Source organism: Ciconia boyciana, chromosome 7 (genome assembly GCF_034638445.1).
Source record: "Ciconia boyciana chromosome 7, ASM3463844v1, whole genome shotgun sequence".
In the NCBI taxonomy this organism is placed as follows: domain Eukaryota; kingdom Metazoa; phylum Chordata; class Aves; order Ciconiiformes; family Ciconiidae; genus Ciconia; species Ciconia boyciana.
Window position 1 is genome coordinate 34,323,213 of NC_132940.1, and position 21,428 is coordinate 34,344,640.

General features: G+C 37.7%; 1 protein-coding gene across 4 annotated transcripts in view; it reads right to left on the reverse strand.

The window, feature by feature from the left end:
- Positions 1–234: 234 nt before the first annotated feature.
- Positions 235–21,428, reverse strand: part of TPR (translocated promoter region, nuclear basket protein) — a 42,147-nt gene continuing 20,953 nt past the window's right edge. For 2 of the 4 annotated variants that reach the window (XM_072867166.1, XM_072867163.1), the window contains 24 exons: positions 21,083–21,220; positions 20,232–20,363; positions 19,838–19,968; positions 19,252–19,462; positions 18,731–18,877; positions 18,093–18,291; positions 17,177–17,382; positions 16,401–16,462; positions 15,256–15,464; positions 14,674–14,946; positions 13,732–13,880; positions 12,787–12,870; positions 10,704–10,904; positions 9,283–9,414; positions 8,648–8,738; positions 7,992–8,176; positions 7,103–7,171; positions 5,842–5,936; positions 5,041–5,147; positions 4,162–4,257; positions 3,801–3,957; positions 2,100–2,218; positions 1,454–1,552; positions 235–449 (listed from right to left, as the gene is read on the reverse strand). In XM_072867166.1, coding sequence (XP_072723267.1) covers positions 394–449; positions 1,454–1,552; positions 2,100–2,218; positions 3,801–3,957; positions 4,162–4,257; positions 5,041–5,147; positions 5,842–5,936; positions 7,103–7,171; positions 7,992–8,176; positions 8,648–8,738; positions 9,283–9,414; positions 10,704–10,904; positions 12,787–12,870; positions 13,732–13,880; positions 14,674–14,946; positions 15,256–15,464; positions 16,401–16,462; positions 17,177–17,382; positions 18,093–18,291; positions 18,731–18,877; positions 19,252–19,462; positions 19,838–19,968; positions 20,232–20,363; positions 21,083–21,220 — 3,348 coding nt within the window. In that variant the 3' untranslated portion in view covers positions 235–393. The remainder of the gene's footprint in view (positions 450–1,453; positions 1,553–2,099; positions 2,219–3,800; positions 3,958–4,161; positions 4,258–5,040; positions 5,148–5,841; positions 5,937–7,102; positions 7,172–7,991; positions 8,177–8,647; positions 8,739–9,282; positions 9,415–10,703; positions 10,905–12,786; positions 12,871–13,731; positions 13,881–14,673; positions 14,947–15,255; positions 15,465–16,400; positions 16,463–17,176; positions 17,383–18,092; positions 18,292–18,730; positions 18,878–19,251; positions 19,463–19,837; positions 19,969–20,231; positions 20,364–21,082; positions 21,221–21,428) is intronic. The other 2 variants (XM_072867165.1, XM_072867164.1) reach the window with 2 other exon arrangements.

Consider the following 21,428-nt stretch of genomic DNA (forward strand, 5'->3'; position numbering starts at 1 on the left):
AATGAAATTAAAAGGAAGGCTTTAACTTCAAGATTCTTTCCAGGTACTAAATGTAGTTTCTGGAATTTAATTCTGACATATCTTCATTTCAGATCGGTACTACAGTTTGGATGTTGGCAAAAGAATAGCAAGACCTGTTACCGCTCTCACAGGAAAGACTGTATCCAAAGACTGGTACAACTGTCCTAGCAAGTGATGCGCAGCAGAGGATTTTAAAAAAAGATGCCATTTGAATGTTGACATTTTGTCTAATTTTATTATTAAAGACATTGAAATGTGTGCACACAAATCTAAGTATAAAATGCTGCTTTAAGCTCTTGCTTCATTACACTAAAGCAACCACAGGCAAACTGGCACTTTTGTATACACAGCTGTAATTACTTCACAGATCCTTTAACTAATATTTCCTCTGTTCAGGCCTCCTCTGCCTCCCATTGCATGAGTTACACCTGTGTTGGAAAAGAAAACAAATGCATTAATAGAAAACCTTTTCAATCTTTTAATCAACCATTGGTACATGTGATACTTTATCCTTCTGTAAGGAATTGCTACTGCAGTGGAGCCCTTCCTTTCTAGTAAAATTCAAGCTCCCCCTTCCTCCCCTAGAGCCCAGTGATATGGATACATTCTACTTCTGTCATTTAAAAGAATGTGATCTTATCTCAGGCCCTGTGCCAAAAGAACAAGTATAGCATTCTTACCACAGTTGAAATCAGTTAGTCCCTCCCTTTTGTTATTAAAGAAATGGCGATAGACTAGAAAGAAAATCTATCCTAGGTCCACCTCCTCACTTTTTTTTTCTTTAAAATACCAGATACCTATATGTCAATGCTACTATCAAGTCTTCTACAATGTTAAAACAATGCCAAACTGAATATAATTCATCTAAAGATTTTTCTTAATACAGATGTTGCAAACAATTTATTGTCACAGTTTCACTCTATACTGCGTTACAAAAGTCTGTAATACTTCTATAAACTTTTTTGGTTGTTTTTTTAAATCAGTGTAAGACATAGGGATTCCAGTTATTATCCCACTATGTACCAAATGGGAAACTAATATGTAATGTTAAAAACAAAGATTTCTAAACTTATGTCCTAATATCATTTTTTAAAATCTTCTTTTAAAAATTTGCAAAGTTTAAGATCTACTGCACTTTACTTCCTCTCCATTGATAAGAACCACGTGTCACATAAGAAGAAAGTTTGCCTATCTAAAAAATGCTCACACTAACATACTAAACCAAAACTACAGATCTCTTAGGGTAGCTAAGGAAACTAAGGAAACTACAGAGCTATTGAAAGCTAGGGAAGGGATGCTGTATTATTTAACATCTTACAAGCAAACACAGGCATATAAAGTAGTACTTCATATATGGTCCCCACAGGAAGAATGTACTAAAAACTTGTTCTAAAGAAAAAGAGTTTGAATTTGAGCAACCATGAACACTTACCCCGCTGTCTGTTGAACTGACGACCACGAACACCAGTTCTTAGTGCCGGTGGCTGAAGTCTGACACGTCGAAATGGCTTAGGCTGATTACTGCTTGTGTCTGAAGAAGTGGAAATGGAGGAAAGAATGTCTGTGTCTAGTACGGTTTCTCACTGTTAATGTTTACATGATTTGATACGCATTATGCTCTTGAATTTACTTTAAAATTATGAAAGTACATCCTTATTTCATTGACATCTTTGATATAAATAAAAGCCTCAAAACAAGTAAGTTTGGGACTTCTTTCATCATCTATGCTAGGTGGTTAAATTGGTAACTCAACAGTGATTTACTTACTGTTCTTCAATGATTTAATATTGAAAAATATTTTAAAAACTGACATCAAACATAACAGTGCATAGAATCACCAAAGTATCAATAACTTTTGCTCCCTGAAGCATTATTCTTACTACAGCCTACTCTAGTTACTGCAGTCCAAGTAAAAATAGTTTGCCATTAAGACTATAGGCATCAAAACATGATCTTGCTCTAAGAGTTCTATCTTACTTTATGTACGTTGGCTATCAGCAGTGCATGATGCTGACCCAAAAAGTTCCCACGCTTAATGAAATGGTACGAAACAACTGCTTCCAGCAATTAACCTGTACCTGCAGATGAACTAGAAGGAGGATCTTGACTAGTCGAAGGAAGATCTGACTCATCAGAAGCTTGAACAGATTCTTCTTCTTGCTGGCTATCAATTTCTAGGCCTACTTCTGAAGTAATTCTAGAAGAGAAGGAGGGGGAGGAAGAACATGTAAGTGTATTCACATAGTTTCAAAAAGCTCAGGAAAAAGCGCATCATGTTGGAGCAGAAAGATTACTATGCAAATGTCTTTCCCCAGAAATTCTCCCTGGTTTTATTGTTTTGTCATGTCCCCCTGCCCCAATAATGAGAGATTTATCTGGCTCTTAGAAAAATAACAATGTCATTTCCTCGCATCTGGAGTTGGGCTGCATATCATATTCAACATACTAACTGTCTTTCAAAGGAGGTCGTAGAAGCTATTTAATAACAATAACTAAAAAACCTAATGTGATGGTGGTGTGTATGTTTAGATAGGGGAAGAATGAAGTGGAGGGACCACACTGACTGCTTACGCCTAAAGATCACTCATTGGCGAAATACCTAAGTTATTTGGACTCTGTCTTCAAAAGATGAAAACCAAAAAGCATTATAGGGCTGGAAAAAAAAAAACCCAAACATTCAACTTCGTTTAAATGCAGCTCACTTTTTGGTATACATTTTATCTACCTTGACTGGTATATAAAAACTGTTAGAAGATAATAACTAAAACTCATAAACTGTGGGAAATAGCTGTTCTCTACTAGCAACAGATTGACTTGCTGTCCTATCAAGCTAAAAGCCTGGTCCAAACTACAGACTTTTCTGTGAACCACTTAGTTCCTCTAAGGATATACTTCTCATTCACTAAAGATTAGATGGTTTTGTAAGAAACAAATATGAGACCTTAACATTAGAATACCTATCCTATGCTCTACCTATTTGTAGGCAGACTATTGCAGTTCAAGTTGGTGCTGCATCAAGAAAACTGTGTGGCATATTTAACTTGCAGCAGTAACACTTCATTTTCTTACAACCAAACCTCCTACCTCCTGCAATCAGTAGATAAAAGTTTAAGTAAATTGTGAACTACACATCTTTTATTATTATGCAACCAATAAAAAGTGAAATATAGCATAAAATGATAACCTATCCCCTTTTAGATTTGTAATGTATTTGATCATAATACAAAATATAGCAATTATTATAAATATTAAAAATTGCACTTGCAAAGTGGAAGACAAAATAATTTGTCTATCAAATTCTTAAGAACTGCTTATTCCCCTCCCTTGCGCTACATCTTTTGTACTTGCACTGCCTTAACTGAATGACTTCATTATACATGCTTGCTTTGTAACGAGAAGTGATTTTCTCTAGTAACAAACAGGAATGCTTTAGCTTTTATTCTACAAACCCCAGTCCTTCAAACTGGGGTTTACCATCAGTATTTGACTACTGCAGAGCCCTCTGCATTCTGAAAAAACACAGAAATTTTTTTTTTTTTTTTGGTGAGTTTTATGTTAGCTATCTTAAATCAGAAGAAGAAAATCAGAAGAAAAATCTTTGGTTTTAGACGAAAAAGTCAGATTGTACTACTTCACAAAATTACTAAATCCTGTTTGAGCTGTCCTTCCTACCAGAACAGGTTAAATTGAATATGAATCACAGGCAGACCTGGATGAAAATAAATAATTAAAACTAACATGACATCAAGTCTTAGTGAACCAAACAAGTCACAGTTTACCCTTCAGATTCTGCCTCTGCAAAAACTTCATCCCCATCATCACCCGCTCCAGCCTCTGTAGTGGTGGACAGATTGCCAGTAGATGTCGTAACCATTGGAACAGACTGAGAAGCATGCTCTGAAGCATCAGCTGATGCACTTTCAGTAAAAACTGTCACTGTACAGGAAAGGTAGTTTAATAAACATGGTGTTAGTTTGAATTTCCTACAGAAAATCCATGGAAATCTTAGGCATGTCAGGGAAAGGGCTACTGAATACTCCTGACGTAGCAATAAGCACTACAAAAACAATAATCTAATTCTTTTCTGGAAAGTCAATGTTTCTAATCTTTACTTCAGCCTGAATATTTCTTGCCACTTACCTGGTGCTGCTACTTGTAATGGTGTTGTGGGAACGCTACGACCACCTGATTCTTCTTCATGAGCAAGGAATAGTGGGGTTTCATACATTCCTAAACCTGCAACACAAAGTTTTAGTGACAATTAAAATAGCCAGCTAAAAAGCAGATTAACTGTCTTCTCTCTGTACACTTGATGAAATCCAGTGATCCGTACTTAAATATGGAGATTTTTGTTATTTTAAGTTTGTTTTGACTTACTGCCAGAGCTAATTATAATTTATTGAAAGGTAAAACCTTGATGAAAATATTTCTATTTGTTTTACTTTCATCCTTTTCTTATGCCATTATTTTGCTGTGAGCTTTCTTCAAAGAACAGCATACTGTTTCATGCTGACAGGGATGCAGGAGAAAGGGATTGATTCAGGACAATAGCAAAAACAATATAGACAAATTGCCTGGCCATCTCTTAGCAGGTAAGGATTTATCCCGAAGTTTTCTTTGCATTTGCTGTTTTCTCCTATTATTTTACTACAGGAAAGCTACAATTAACAGTAAAATTAAAATCAAAAGCCATTCCTTCAATATTTCATTTCTCCTTAAATGAAGTTTCTTGTGCCCAGCAGGCAATTTGTCCTACATGAAATTTCAGCTTCTCCGGTTCACAAGCCTGTTGTTCCTACCCACAGAAGAATTCTACTTTTAAAACCATATTACAAATAGAAGTGCAGCAGCTTGAAGGAAACACCTTTTTACTTTCTGTCAGTCTCTCTCCGCTGACAATTATTAAGTCACAGGTTTCCACACTCAACAAATACCTGAAAGTAGAATTGTATTTTATTGACTGCTTTATTTGTTTTTCACTCTAGCAACCATGGCAAAGAAAGTACAGAAATGGTTTACCTCCTTGTGACGCAAGCTGACCAAGATCAGAGTGACTTGAGCTAGTTTGTGGCATATCTTCAGGGGGTCCAAATCTGAATCTAGGAACTCCAGCTACCTGGGGGGAACTATCAAAATAAAGATTTAAGGAAATGTGCAATTTTTCCAATGATCAGGAAGGGGGGGGGGGGGGGGGACAGACAGGAAAAAAAACCAAAACAAAACAAAACCCAACTTCCTGACCAAAACAAGAGAACAAATTATACATGATACAAAATGAATTAATACTGGCCATAAAAATCAGCTAAAATACTGCTAATTAAATAGCAATTAGTTTCTCAAACTTATTTGGACTGCATCCAATATCAGTAAAACAGTCCTGAAGAGAATATTTGTTACTTACTCATCCTATGAATTCTCAAAATTTTAAGTGGATTGCTGAACATGTCCAAAACCATCCCAAATGCAAAAACGGAGATAACTGTTCCTACTTTTATTGGTAATATTAGGGGGTGGGGCGGAGGGAAGAGAGCAGGGAAGGAAATGAAATAGAAGAACCTATTTTTTTTTGCTCAATCTAGTCTTAAGTCAGTAAGATACAATACATTGGAGATTATCTGCCTCCTAATTTGCTGATAAGTTTCATGATACACAGTTCAAATAATGATTACTTATTTGTAGATGCAGCCATCTATCATACTACTTAGCACGTTTTAGCACGTTACTCCAATCACAAGTTCATTTAATTTGAATTCATTTTCATTCCACTGAAAAATAGAAAGAAATAGATGCCTTTTTTTTTTTTCTTCAACATCTACTTACTGAATGGCTTCTGCAAACCCATCTGTACGATGTGGAACTACAAGAGTTGGTGTGCTCGGAACTGTTCTGTCCTCATCATCAAAGAAGTGTTGCTGCTGAAAAAACAGAGGCTGATGAGAGCCTACAATGTATTTCCAGTTTCTACCAAGCCAAGTTAAAGGTTGGTTTGCTTTTTCCACGTTGTCCAGCAAAACAAAGATGGATTTCGCTCTAACAAAATTCTTGTCTGATTTCAGACATCTAAATCTGAGTTAGTTATATAGATCGCCCTGACAGGCAATTAAAGAAACCAAACCAAACCAAAAATCATACGCTTGCAGAGCACCCATCTTTCAAAGGATTTTTAGACATCTGCTCCATGAGATCATTGCACCATCAAAGTGCCACATCTCCCTGTTGACTACAAAGGAATCTTAGGGTGACTCATTCATAAGTAGATCAGAATCATCTGTCTTAATCTGGATGGCTGTAATGTACTTGCCATATAGGATTTTTCACATATCAAATCATCTGTTCCCTATAGACTTGTGTCCTTTGTTCCTGCATTGCCTACAAAGCCAGAAACCTCAGCTCCCTCTTCCCTCATCCTTCATAAGGCATTCTTTTCATCTCCCTGTCTTCCTCCCATATCTTTCAAACCTTTCACTCCAAACTACTCCTAAGCTCCCTCCCATGTGCTAAGTTACTGTCCAGGCAAAAATCAGTAGGTACTGAGGCCAGTTCCAAGCAGAAATTGAATGACAGGCACATGCAAGCCAAGCAGAATCAAAAAATCTGAGCTAATGGCTTTGACCTCAGAAAATATACTTTTTTAGTCAGTCAGTCTCCCCTCCCTCACTGAACTTGCATTCCGTCTGTCAAATACAGCTGAAGTTGAATAAAGGGTTCAAAATTAGCTGAAGGAGACAGACAGAAATCATAAATTAGCCTTGCTCCTTTAGGATGAAGCTGAAAACATTTTATTATTTTTTCCAGTAACATGTCCACTTTCAAAGACTGATTCTAAAACCAAGTAATTAAAACCACCTTAGACAAAACCAATTCAACCTCTTTTGAAGACCTTTAGCTTCCCGGGAGTTTTCCAGCATTTGCCTTCCATTAATACAGAAATTAACCAGACTAAGATATTTTCTGCAAGACTACAGAAACCATCCCACCCCTTAAGTCAGCAGCTAGGCTTCTTCAAAAAACAAAATAAACCCCAAGAGTTATGGATGTTCCCTCAGTGCAGGTTTTTAGTAGTAGACTTTCATATACTTACCATCCCACCTATACCAGGAGTTAGCTGAAGTCCACGCCCCACCGACTGTCTTCGAGTCATCTGGATTCTCTTTATAGTAAAGAAAATTGAAGTAGTGTGAATGCTTTCCTGGAATTCTAATAACATACAATTGTTCAATCAGAGCCAAGGATAGTGGCTAAAATTATGTGGCAGTGTACAACACTGCTCAGTACAGTATCATACCTCCTTAAAGAATAGACCATGGCAGCTGCTACTCCATATCTCATATCTGCTGCCTGATCCAACCATGAAAGAGAATCGTGTAGGTTTAAATTCTGGGTAAGTGGCATTACTATTTTACTCAACTTTCTACTGAGAACAGAAAACTTTATTGTGGCCCCAAGCCCCAGAACAAGTTAATGGTAAAGAATAATTTCAGACAGGATATTTTTGCAAAATTCACATTATGATGTTTTCATTTACAAAATCTATAGGTCTATGTCAAAGCATAATCATGGGTCAGACACTGACTATGAGAGGTTTAACTTAGAAAATGAATGGCAACATTCCTTTGCCCCGTCTGCATTGGGGCAGAGACTAATAAAAACCCCTGCCAATCTGTCTGAGTTACAACCTGTTCAAGAACAGCTTTTGTAGTGGAAATAACAGCAGTCACTGACTGAAACAACACTGGTATAATAATTTCAAGATACAAATCCATCATGAGTGCCTTACTGCTTTTAATGTTCCCTGCCCAGCCATAATCTGCAGGACAAGACATGTTAGGTCAGTTTGCTCAGCTACCATTTTTAGGATGCTAAATAGATGTAATCTATTTTTACAATAGGCAGAGTACTTATGTTTTATTTAGAAGAAATCAGATAGTAATTTTTTAAAAGTCTTCTGAACCGCTAGAGATAGTTTATACCTGTACTGGGGGACCCAGTTCTTGAGGAGGAGCATGAATAGTTAATCGTGGGGGCAGTGGATGTGGCGGTCTGCGTGGTGACTGTGGGGGCCGAGGGGCCTGTCTCTCCGAGGCAGATGATGGCTGCTGTTCTCTTGAGCTTTCATGAGGAAAAGTGGACTCGGCAGCACTTGTACTCCCTTCTCCTAAAACATACAGAAGTATAGAGGAGTAAACCCATGCCCTTCAAACTCAGTTGAAAACATGAAGGAAAGTCTTCAAATTCTGCTACCACATTAACACAGACATTTTTACCTTTGCAAGAGTGGGGACAGCTCAGTACTGTTATCTAAAATTACTTAAAAGAGGACTTGTGCCAGCTATGTCAACACCAGCACCAAAACAAACTATTGATTATTCAAGTGCTGATTTAGAGAGAGATTAATCTACTGAGCCATCAACAGCAGTTTCCATAGCAACCAGAGCTTGCAGGGTTTTCAAAGGAATGTAGAATAAATCCAGAAAAGAACATTTCAAAAGAATCTACACTTCAGGTTAAAATGGTCTTTAGCATTTTGCCTTACATTCTTAAGTGCATATTTTAACACATACAAAACAGCTTCTACATCTTCCCCCCTTATAGGCAGAGACTTTGAAGAAACATGGAATAACCATACCACTGTTTTGAGAATCTGCTGCCCTCTGGTTGCTTTCACCTCCTCCCATGCTTTCCTCAGTTTCTGTTCCAGGATCTGTACCATCAGCACCCTAAAAAAACCCACATAAACATTATATGACTTAGCACTAAACAACTTATAGGCTCTAAAGAGAATAAAAAAGCAGTACAAAAGTATTCAGAAAGTAAACTAAGTAAAATATATTAAAATCTTAACATATTTCTGTAAATATCTACAAAATCAGGTAAATCTATACAACTCTATGAAATTTCAGAAGTTTTGCATATCTGTACATACACAAACGTGAACAATGTAGCCATCATAATTTCATAATAATAGACAATGAAATATCCAGCTTTTGAAGAAACTGCCTTACTAGCTTTGCAACTACAGTATTTGTTGCTGGCTCCTGTACTCTGCATTTTCATTCAGCCCTCTTAAACATTCAAAGTTGATTTTTCTTGTGAAAACACCCGTTATAACAGAAATTATCATCACCTACTAGGAGCCTCAATTTTCTGGGATGAATTCACACTAAGATTGTCCTTTCAAGTATTCAAATATGTGCAGATGCATTACAACACTAGTTTATTCCCAGAAATTTAGCAGGCTATAAAAAAAGGTACAAATCTCACCTCAGCATCATCTGCTTCATATCCGTCATTACCATCAGCACTACCAGTTCCTTCATTACTGTCATCACCTTCATCTCCCATCCCTGTGTCTTCATCATCATCCTCATCTTCCTCTTCCTCATCCTCATAGTCCTATGATAAGACCACAAAAAAGCCTTAAGGAAGCACAGAAAGGGTAGTGGAATGATTTCAAATCTTAAAGTGGTACACTTCACTTTGTGGTACACAGACCACCTTTGTCTGTGGATCTCTTTCTGAAGATGTTCAGCATTTATTACCCACAGAGTACATGTATGTATTTTTCTATTACTGTAGTAGGTTGACCTTGGCTGGCTGCCAGACACCTACCCAGACACTCCCTCTTCAACAGGACAATGGTAGAAAATAAGATGAAAAAGCTTGAGAGTCAAGATAAAGGCAGGCAGATCACTTACCAATAACCATTACACGTAAAACAGACTAAACTCGCAGAAAATTAATTTAATTTGTTGCCAATTAGAGTTGGATGGTGAGAAACAACGACAAAAACCAGAACACCTTCCCCCCACCCCCTTCTTCTTCCCAGGCTCAACTTCACCCCCTCTTTCCCAATTCCTCTTCCTCCTCCCCCAACCCAAGCAGGGCAGAGAGGACAGGGAATTGTGGTCAGTCCGTAACAGTTTCTCTCCGCTACTCCTTCCTCCTCCAGCGTGGGTCCTCTCCACAGACTGCAGTCCTTCAAGTACTACTCCAGCAGTGGGTCCTTCCTGCTGAAGGGCTGCCGTCCATCAGGATAAACATGCTCCTCCTTTGTCTCCTCTCCATGGGCCACGGTTCCTGGCAGTAGAGTGTATTCCTCCATGGACTGCAGTTTCCTTCAGAGAATATCCTCCTCTCCACAGGCTGCAGGGAAACACCTGCTCCATTGTGGTCTCTTCCATGGGCTACAAGGAATATCTACTCTGATGCCTGGAGCACCTCCTTCCCCTCATTCTTCTTTGACCTTGGTGTTCACAGGACTGTTTCTCGCTTTTCTTCCCCCCTCCTCACACTAACACTGCCATGCAGCATTTTTCCCTTTCTTACATATGTTTTCACCAGCTGATGGGCTCAGCTGTGTCCTGCAGTGGGGCCACTGCAGAGCCAGCTGGAACAGGCTGTGTCCAGCATGGGGCAGCCCCCAGCCTCTCCTCAGAGGCCACCCTTGTATGTTGAATAGTCATAGATAATCTAGAGGCACTGTAGAATTTTATGACTTCAAAAAAATCAAGCTGAATTAGCAAGTATCTTTAAAACACTAGAAGTTCAGGCTACATAAATACAGACTATTTATACAGTAAAAAAAATTATTTTGATTAAATTAGTCCTGCCAGGTGAGCTTTACATCTGATCAAAGACAAAATCATAAAGTAGTTCATAAAGTAATTCCATGATATACATACTTCCTGCTCGCCTTCATTTTCTTCATCATCATCATCTTCATCATCACTATCAATTACAATGACATCATCTCTCTTGGATTGACCATCCTGAGATGAAGAAGTATTTTGTTGATCTGACTGAAGAGGTCCAAGATCTATTGGGATAGACTGGGAAGTTTCTTCACTATCCTCCATGGGCGTGTACTCTCCCTGTGTAACACCCTGTAAAAGATAAAAGTAAATTACCAGAAGAAACAAAATGAAATGCAGCATATACAATTCTTTAAATGTTATTCAGGAAAGCATCCACTGTATTTCTAAGAGTTTCCTGTTTCCAATCCTACCTCTCAACCTCAACCAAATGGAGGCCTGCTCTACAACACAAGTTCAAGTATTTTGTCCTTCACTTCCAAATCTGATTTGGGATGGGTGCCTTCATTAGGGATACTGTATTCATATATGATGCATTTGAATGCACATTCATAAAAAGCTGCTGTCTAAATGTTTACCCATCTATTTCAGATAACCAAGGAGTTATCACCAACACCTGCACAATAACCAAATACAGATACACAGAGTATTGCTGACAGCTGAGGAGGCACTCTATCCTTACTTCACATCCAGCCTGGCAGCCTGGTTCACAATTGCCTGGTTACTTAGAGGGGCAGTCTGAGCACACCAGCAATACTGCAGTTACTGTCATTGCTCAAGACTGGTGATGGGACAAAGAGAAGAGAAACAGACTCTGAAGCTTACAAGAGAAACACTAGTTATTGCTGTTCCTTAATAACTAACCAAGATAGGAGAGGACAAAAGAGAACGCTACAGATGATTGTCAGCAATCAACTACAGACAACTAAAAGTCTCCCCAGGATCAAGGAACAACCATCTCTCCTCTAAGCATGAACTCTGAGCTGCTGTTTGAGAGTTCTTCTGGTCTGGAGTAACAGTAATGCAATTCACATGATAGCCAGCCACAGAGCTAGCAAATAGTTCTCCTTCCATTCAGCACATATGTATATTCAGAGCACGTATGTATATTCAAAACATTTGAACGGAATCTGACAAGTATGACTAGAAGTGTTCAGGAGAAAAAAAAGCATCAGGGAGAGTCCCGCACAACCTCGTTAGAAAAAAAAAAAAATTCAGGACTCTACCACATACATTTTGCAGCATTCAAGACTTGGTTTAGGTACAATAACTAGGTTCTGTTATTTTCTGAACATGTCACTTTAACATTGCAAATGGTTGTCTAGCAGCAGAATTCAAATAATCACACTGAGTGCTAGAACTGTTAATTTAAAGGTACTTGTGGAATAGAGAGCACACAGCTGGAATTTAATAATGGGGAGATAAATGTTTGTCATACGTTTTAAACATGGGAAGGATATGAGGGGGAAAAATGCCTGACTAAAGACTCAGTACCCACCACTGCTTAAAGAAAATAGATTCCACACCTCAGAATGAGGTTTTGCCAAGTTAGGGAATTACCACAACACTTTTGCTCATTTCTGAGGTAAAAGGAGATTAAATTAATGGTTTTCACTTACATTTGGCTTTCCTAACATAGCTACAATGGGCATTTTTGCAGAACTAGAACAAAACCAACTTTATTTTCCTTTGTTTATCACATCATGACCCATGTAACACTAAGCTTGCTCAAGGATTTGTCAAAGCTCTCTGTAAAAGAAAAGCCAGAAAGCAAAGAGAAGTACTCCAAAGGAGTAAGCAAAGAACTGAAAACTCCAATTCCCTTTTAAGACTGTGACTCATTTAACCCCTACATCTCAGTTTCACTATATAAAACTGGGGTTTTAAGGATACTAGGGTTTCTAAAACAACACATCAAATTACAATTCAAAATTGCAAAGCTTCATTAACATTCTGAATGTTAATTATATAGCTATGTGTACAGTGCAATAAAAATTGAGCATCCACCCTTGAACATTGCAAGTCTAAACTTTAAAAAGTTATAAGTGGTTTCCACTGGAAACCTGCAGGATCTGATTTGAGATTTCACTTCTAAAAATACTGAGAGTTGGGGGAGGCAGAAGATAGCTATTTCTGCTGAAATGAATATTTTTTTCTTTTCAAATATGCTTACTTCTCCAATTGAGTCTTGTGAGTCTTGATTGTATGTTTGAGCTTCTACCTCACCATCAGTGCTCTCTTCTGCTGTCACTTCCTCCTGAAAGAACATATATTTTTCTCATTTAAAACACATAATTAGCCCTACAGTTTAGTTCTTTAATATGTTTGAGAATTTTTTACTTTTTTTGAAAAATTATCTTTTCCCACAGATATGATGGGCAACATTTTGTTCCCCTTTTACTATTACTCCTTAGATCTACTTTTATCTAGCACCCCATTTCTCTGCCCTGGAGAAATACAATTTCCCCATTCCAGTCCAGTGGACCTCAGTGTCTCTAAAACTTTTCAGGACCAAAAAGAACCCTCAAGGTTTCCCATTCTACCTCCATCCTCTCAGCTAATTAAGTGATAATGTTCTTACACAATCTTCCCCTTTTCTGTTATGCAACAACCCTCTGGTACAGAGTTAATAAAACATCTTTGATTTCCTTAACATTATTCATAAGTTGCCTGCTCTGAGGTTCTGTCTCAAGTTATTCCTTTTTTGCAAGACATCCCAATTCCCTCACACCAATATTTCACATGCTTCTCCTGTAAGCTTTTCCATGGAACTCATCTTTGCTTCCCTGGCATCTCAAGTACACTGTATTTTATTCCTGAATAACTGTAGATAACGACCTTCCAGACCACACTGAAAAATGTTTTAACTTCTTCCTCCTCGATGCTAGTATATGGCCCTCTGTCTTCCATCCTACAGTTTGATAAGATTTGCGTCATTCATTGCAACTGGTGTAACCTCTGCCGTTTAAAATACCCAAACATAACTGCTTCCTCCCCAATAGATTAAAAAGTCACGTTAAGAATTAACTGACTTGTTCTGAATTAACTGTACTTGCTCTTCCCATTAAAATCTTCCAAAAGGACAGATTAAGTAGTAACATTTTATGTTATTGCAAACCTCAGGTCCAACTCTCTGTATGCTTCTCAGTTTCTTTGGGAGAGGTACATCCACAGTTTCCTCTGAAATTTGGTCCGAGTTTTCCACAGTGTTATCCTCCTCTTCCTCTCGTGGACGTTTAGACAGTGAAGAACTTGGGGTAGCTGAAACTTAAGAGCCTCTCAGTTATTTTCAGAACAACAAATGTACAAAATGAAAAATCAAAAGGTTTGGTATTTTACTCTGGAAGATTGCCTCTTTTTCTGCACTGAATGATAACAAATAGAATCAGACAGAATCACCTTGTGCCGTTTCCTAGGACATGAAAACATCAGCCCCTTTTGTTACATGTCTTATGCTCTTGGACCTATACTCACAACCCAGTTGACCCTAAATGTAAGCTTCAGGGTACAACTAAAGTATTTTTTCCAACATCTTTGCTTCTGACAAGTACACCTAATAGTTTAACAAAGTATCAATTGGGAAACAAAAATGACAGTTTACAAAAGCGTATTTTGGGGAATAAACATTCTACACCGAAATCTACACCATGTGATGCAAACAGATGTGCAACTGTGTATCACACTGAGTAGCTTTAGAGTTCTCTATATTTTATATTCCATCTTAAGTAGCTTACTCATGATTCCTAAAATTAACCTTGCTCCAACAGTACCATGGAAACAGAGGCAGCAAGGTTTAATGTATTAAACCCCAATGCTGCTCTGAATAGATAAGCAAACATGTGAGTATTTATTTTCTGCTTTAAGGAATGCAGTGACAACAGCATTTCAGAGGTACTGTTTCTGAAGGTTCAAGAAAGGAGCCTAACTTCAGAAGTTTGTAAAACGTGCAATAAACTAAGGGGAGGGGGGGGCAGCAAATTCTTTTGCTGAAGTTAGGCCTGGTTTGACAAGAGTCCAAATGGAGCTATTCAAAAAGGTAAGCCTACAAAATAAAACCAACCTGTGCCAAACACTGCTGTAGAAGTGGAGGGCCTTTCTATTTGAGAGCTCTGTACAACTTCTACAATGGTAGGGGATGGCTCCTGATTAGCAGGCTCAATCTGAGGATGACTTTGCTGAGTGGGCTGCACAAAAGCAGTTGCTTGCGTCTGCTGCTGAACAGTTAAGATGGGCTGAGAGAGAGATGTCTGAACATTAGGACTGGTGGAACGCACAGACCCACTAGTGCTTCCAAAGACTGGAACATGCTCCACAGGTCCTTCTGATTGCATAGCTGAAAGGTAAACAGTAGCACATTCAACTGTCTTCATCTTATCTAGTACAGTTCACATTCTCCATTTCAGAATGCCCTAAATAAGCAGGCTGAATGTTTTGCAGATGGAGTTACCATTGCTTATACCTGTCTTCAGTTGAGGAATCATGAACTTTGTTGCAACAGAAGTGGTCATAAAAGCGTAATATTGAAAGAGATGCAGGGACAATAACGTTACGTGAGGTACTTTCAAACTAATAATTACTGAGATCGAGGCAAAGGTAGCATTTATTATTACTGTAGATCCTTGTACTACACTAAAACGCTTACCTTCCTGAGTCTCCACCTGCGTTGTAGGCATAACCGTGGCTGTTGGAGTAGTGGTAGGATTAGTGACCGTAGCAGGAGTAACCATTGGACGGATACTGGCTCTTGGAGTAGACTTATTCCCAGCCATTGCAGCAGCAGTCACTTTACTTGGAGTTGACACAACAGGAGTTGGTTTAATATTTGCTGTTGGTGGATCTGAAGTACTAGCACTGAAAAACAGGGTATTGGTTTCATCATGGTAGTGCAGAAAGTGGATTTTAAAATGTACCAAATGTAAACATATTAGCATAGCCAGAAATACTAATTTTTAAAGTTTTAAAATTTAAAAGCCTGACAAGGACATAATGACTTGTCTTCGGAATTTGTTCATAGTTAAAAAAGACAGACACACTATGCCATCAGTAGCATTTTGTCCAGCTTAGAGGTTTGACAGGTTTCTTCAAAGCTAATCAACTAGAAATCTGTAAGCAGATCAAAAGGAGCAGTGCATAGTTCATACTATTAGCTGTGCTGGGTCTTTATTACAGTGAATAATACATCTTACATTAAAACTAACTGATTCACTCAATACAGAGCAACATCAGCTCTTGGTTGAGAAAAGGATCAGTCAAATTTTAAGACCCATTTTTGAAAGCCTTGCTTTCAAAAGGATGCTGCCATAAAAAATGAAAGGGAGTTTGTTATCTAAACTTAGTAATACAATAATATTTCCCATTTTAGAGGTTAGTCATTTTACTACTTTATCTGTTGTTAGTTAACATCTATTTAGTCTGTTTCTAATGTTTGAGATTCTTCCACAAGGAAGATCCCCCTCCCCCCAACCAAAAAGGTTAAAAGGTAACAATCAAAACTGTACAACTTCAAGAATCTTGAAGTTTGAAAGCATTTAAAAAAACCTTTTATGTTTCCCAAATACCATGTTCCTGGTGGTTAACATGACAATTTAACAGCTTAAAAGCTTTATTGATTAAATGTAGCCGAGAAAACAGAAGGAACATATTATGTATCTTCAGTATCTTCAAAGTTGCTTAAGAAAAACTGTGAAAAGCCAGTGGTTTACTAAAAAGAAGAGCAACTAGATAATGACAAAAGCAAGAAACACCAACCACAGAAACTCTGCAAAACCCCCAAACCCTTCAACTCACATTCCTCTTTCACCTGAAGCTGGAGTAGACTTGAGTGAGATTTGCCTCTGCTGTTCTGGGACCTATTAAGTAAGAAACAGAACTATCATGTCATGTACATATGAAACAGAATGAGCAATTTGGTAAAATACTTCAGCAGACAGATCTCTTCACTAACAATAATTTCTCTAACAGACTTGTTAGCATACCTAGTCAGACTCCATGATTATTGCAAATTCTCCAAAACAAATCATACCAGTCATACCAAATATGTAAACCAATTCAGTAATTTCTCAGGTATTTTCTGAAGCTATTAAGACAATAGCAGCTAGAACCCATTATACTGAACACATGGGTAAAAATACAAAAATAGAGAGCAGAGTGCAAACAGTTCATTGGCTGACTCACAGTGAATGATATAACTGTACCCTTGTTAGCACTGGGAATTCTGACTATGACAGGAAGTAAGTTTTAAATTAAGTTCTGAATCCTTACTAAAGCCAAAACCAGGGGACAGTGGAACTTGAATAGTGCACAGTTTGTTGGGCTCATTGACATTTTTTATTTTTCTTTTTTTTAAAGTGTAGGATTCCTATGACAAGAATTTCCATCTGCTATTTACGATGTTTAGAAAAAACACCTTCATGTAAAGTAGTCCTGAGTATTAACTACTGTATACACAAAACCAAACCAAGTTGGACAACAGTGCTCATACTGACAGCTGTTGTTCTTGTTCAGTCATGAGACATGCAAGCTATTTATTTCCTCTCACACAGCCAGCTAAAAGGATTTTGTACCTTATTTGTAGACTCTGGTGGCTCGTCTCGCTGTTCATGATGTCGCTCCTGCTGCTCTCTAAGCTCTCTTTCCAGACGGCAGATTCGACCTTCATACTGTGATTTGAGTGCACTCATCCGCACCTCCAATTCAGTCTTCTGCTCTTCTAATGAACTGCTCTTTTGCTTCCACTCTTCATTTTCTTTTGTTAGCTGTTCTTTCGTACCTAATTGAATAGAAAAGAATTCAGTCTTGCCACTGTAAAGCTGCCTACTAACTTCTTTGCATGCTGAATACCTGTCTGTTTTAATAGGTTACTGAAGTATTTTTAAATCTTAAAAACGTTAAGCAATCAAAGGAGCTCTCAGAGGTAATTTTAACTTTCACATGCCCTTTTTCTATTTAACTGCAATAAAATTAAAATAAATTAAAAATAGAAAAATATATCATAAATATATATAAATAAAAAATTAAATAAAGAAGTAGTCACAACAGAACAAGATGTTTTCAGCAAGCTCTTACACCATCACTCCTCTCAACGTCAACTGAAAATACAGGAGGCAGTATGTTTTGCACCTGTACACTTAGGGAAGGCAAGAGGGAACAGGAGAATCACCTGAGTTGTTAGTAGGGTCAATCTGCTCTAATCAACAAAAGGATAAAAAATGGGGCTTACCACATTGGCTGGCCAAAACTAAGCAAAACTTTTTTTACCTCCAGTGTACAGCTAGTCATATACTTTTATCATCTCCCGAAGGAATTAAAATTTAGGTTTCAGAACAATTCCTGTAACATCTAATCTAGAAAAAACTTTTAAGTAAAATATGAAGTAGGCTGTATTTTCGTAAGCATCCTGTCTAAATGCTTTTCCATAGGAATAATCAAAAACCCAAATAGAAGACAACACTTTAAGGACAGAAAAAAATACTGTAATACCAGCTAACTGTGCAATTTTCTGCTTGGCCGCAAGCAAGGTCTTCCTAGTTTTCTCTTCCTTCTCAGTGATCTGTTGCCTGAGCTGTTCTTCCTGCGTAGTCTTCTCTTGCAGATCTTGATGAAAACGAGCGAGTTCTGACTGCAGCTGTGTTATCTGCTCCTGAAGATTTCTAACTTCAGTTTCCTTTTCTGCTATAGTCTAGAGAGAGAGAGAGATTGCAGCTGTTGGTCATAACCAGCTACTTTGGCAAATATATAGCCTAACAAGCTCCAAGGACCTAATATTAGCTGGCCACTGTATTAAGGTTAAAAAGCCTCTAATCAACAACAGAGGAGTCCAGTCCTCTCTGAATGCAACAGTTGAGAGAATAGCATTCTCTTTCCCACTTATTTATTCCAAGAAACAGCATGAGACACACTAGACACAGGATTTAAACCAGGTTTAAGGTCCCTCTTTCCCAACAAGACAGAGGCACAAATAGGTCACTTCACATATTTCTGTGCATACATGCGCACATGCACACACACACACACAGAAAAACACCCTCACATTCTTCACAGTTATGCATTTAAGATTGCAGTAGAGTACAGTACTCTGAAACTGTTCACTGTTCTTACCTTGCTTACGCTGTTCTTACCTTTTGTAAACTTTCAACCTGAGTCTCCAAAGCCTTTGTCTTCACTTCAGCTTGACTGAGAGTGTCTTTCAGGTCTTGTACTTCCTGGACAGAAACTTGTTGTTCTTCTTGTTCTACAAAAGGCTGAGTTGATGCTTTGGCAACCATCTGAAATATGTCAAGTGGTATCACGCTAAAGGGTACTATCTGATTAGAATGTCATTATTTTCACAAGTTGTTTCTGAATGCAAACCAATCGTTTAAAGAGTTCTGGGCAAACCCCAGGAATTCTAATGAACACTAAAGTTCCGTTAAGAATACTGCAAAGTATTAAGTGATATGCAGCTCATGCTTTGTGGCAGTTTAAGCTAACAGCAGAACAAACAATGTAATTTTCTGCTTTCCTCTTCACAGATAAGTATTCACACAGTATTATACTAAGGGAACGTGAAGATCATCAGCTAGATTATGCATGACTCTAGATGAAAACATACAGGTTTTTTTATAGATTTTCTTTGCAAACAAAGAAAAAGCATATCTACCTTATCATGCTGTGCTTTTAGCTCCTCATATTGAGTCTTGTACCTGCGCCCAATTTTCTTGACTTGTGTTATAGTTTTCACTTTTTCTTGTATGTCAGCCACTTTAGCATCTACTTCTTTCTGCAAAGTGTCCTTTTCCGTTCTTATTTTAGTTACTTCATCCTTCAGGCTCTGAACAAGATTCTGGCTCGTAGTCAAGGATGCATTAGTTCTAAATAACAAGAAATTGGAGGAACATGCAAAAATGAGATGTTTGAAATTGAGCAATATTGAAATGTATCGATTTTTATGTAATACCACAGGCATTATCTGTAGTGAATTATGTTTTCTAGGACTTTGCAATACAAATGAGTATTTATAGAATACAAATTATTCTACAATACATTAGTTTAGAATAAGTTCAGCTAAAAGACAGCTTCCAAAGCAATTCTCACTTCATTTTATCTGCATATTATCAACTTACAGTAAGAATATCAAAGGTTTCATAGTTACATGGAGACAGTTAAGTAGTCACAGTTCCAGATACAGCTTTATTTAAAATATTTTGCTTTGCACAAAACTTTTTACTAATTGACTTATACCACACCTGGCTATTTCTGCTTTAAGCCTGCCTGTTTCTTCACTCATTTGTTGTATACGCTTGGTGTTTGCCTCCTTCTCTGAGAGCAGCTTCCGATACTCTTCGAGATCAGTGTCCTTCTGTTGACTCAATAAATGCTGAAAGGTTGAGAAAATAGTTTGCATTTTCATAAGATGATTATACAGTTATAGCCAGGAAACCTCTTTGAATTAGAGCTACTGCTTTCCCATTTTGATTTGGAATGCCTGTGAATTAGAATAGCCTATTTTGAAGCTGCATAAACAATGCTTTATAATTCAAATACATTTCATAGTTTGTTGTTGCTTTTCAGAAGTTTTGGAACTTTTTTTTAGTTCTTTTTTTTTTTTCCACAACACCTTTGAAAACATGCATTCCCCACCTGGGTCCGGGCTTTCCAGCGTTTAACATCTTCTTCCAACAACTTTTTCTCCGCCTGCAACATTCCACTTTTCTCACTCAGTTCAGCATTAGACTCTTGTAGAGGTAGAATGTCTGCCTCAAGCTTGCGTACCTGAAAAAAACACAATTGGGGATTAAACTCTCTGGATCTTAGGAGACTGAAGGTAATGGAATATGGTAGGCCTTGAACAATGATGCTAAGAGGGACAGAGAGAGGAAAACCAACACCCTCAAGAAGTCATGATACAGCTTCTTTTCCAACTCTCTGCCTTTCAGTGGCCAGCTGGGGGCAGGGAGAAGAACAAGGAGCAAGAGCAGGGGATGATCCTACAGAGAGGGGAAAAAAATATAGGTACAACTTCACAATCTTAGATTCTCACTCTTTGGACTTTAGTACAGGAAACAGATTATTAATTACATGTTAGAAGCCAAGCAACACTGCACTGGATTCCATTAAAATAACTGGTGCGTAGAAACGGGAAAAGGCATGTATTTCCCTTTTAAACTCTTGATAAAGCTGTGCTCTGCTTTATATGTATTTCTGTGCCATTTTTCATTTATCTGATGATAATATCCTTGGTTACTGGTATATCTCTAGCCAAGGATAAATGCTGGTATTCAGTTTCATTTAAATGAAACTGAACTTTAACCTTCCCAATATTCTAGGTGGACCAATGTCTTCTAAACTAACTGGAAAGTGTCCTCATTTGTATGACGTAAAGGAATAATCACAATCTAAATCATGTATTTATTGTAGTTAGAAATGGTATATCCAGATTTTAATTCATCAACTTGAACATCTGCAAAATTTATGTGAACCTCAGTACTAACCTTTGCTTGGATTTGTTGGAGCTCTTGTTCTAGCCTCTCCTTCTCTTCCCTTAGCATCTTGTTGGTTTCTATCAGTACATTCATGGTCTCAGTTTTCTTCATTAATTCTTCATGCTGTGCAATGGTTTTTGCTGTTACCTTTTGAAAAGATTTAACTCAGTCATCTGTTTTGCTTGCACATGCATTTATACTTACCTGGATCTGGCATAACACCATCTTGGAAAGCTATCATGGCATTCATTATGTCACATGTACATTCAAAACAAATATCGCTTAAGAAATCAGAGATGGGGAAAAAAAAAAAGATAAATTATCTTTATTTTCCTTATTTATGTGATTTTGGAAT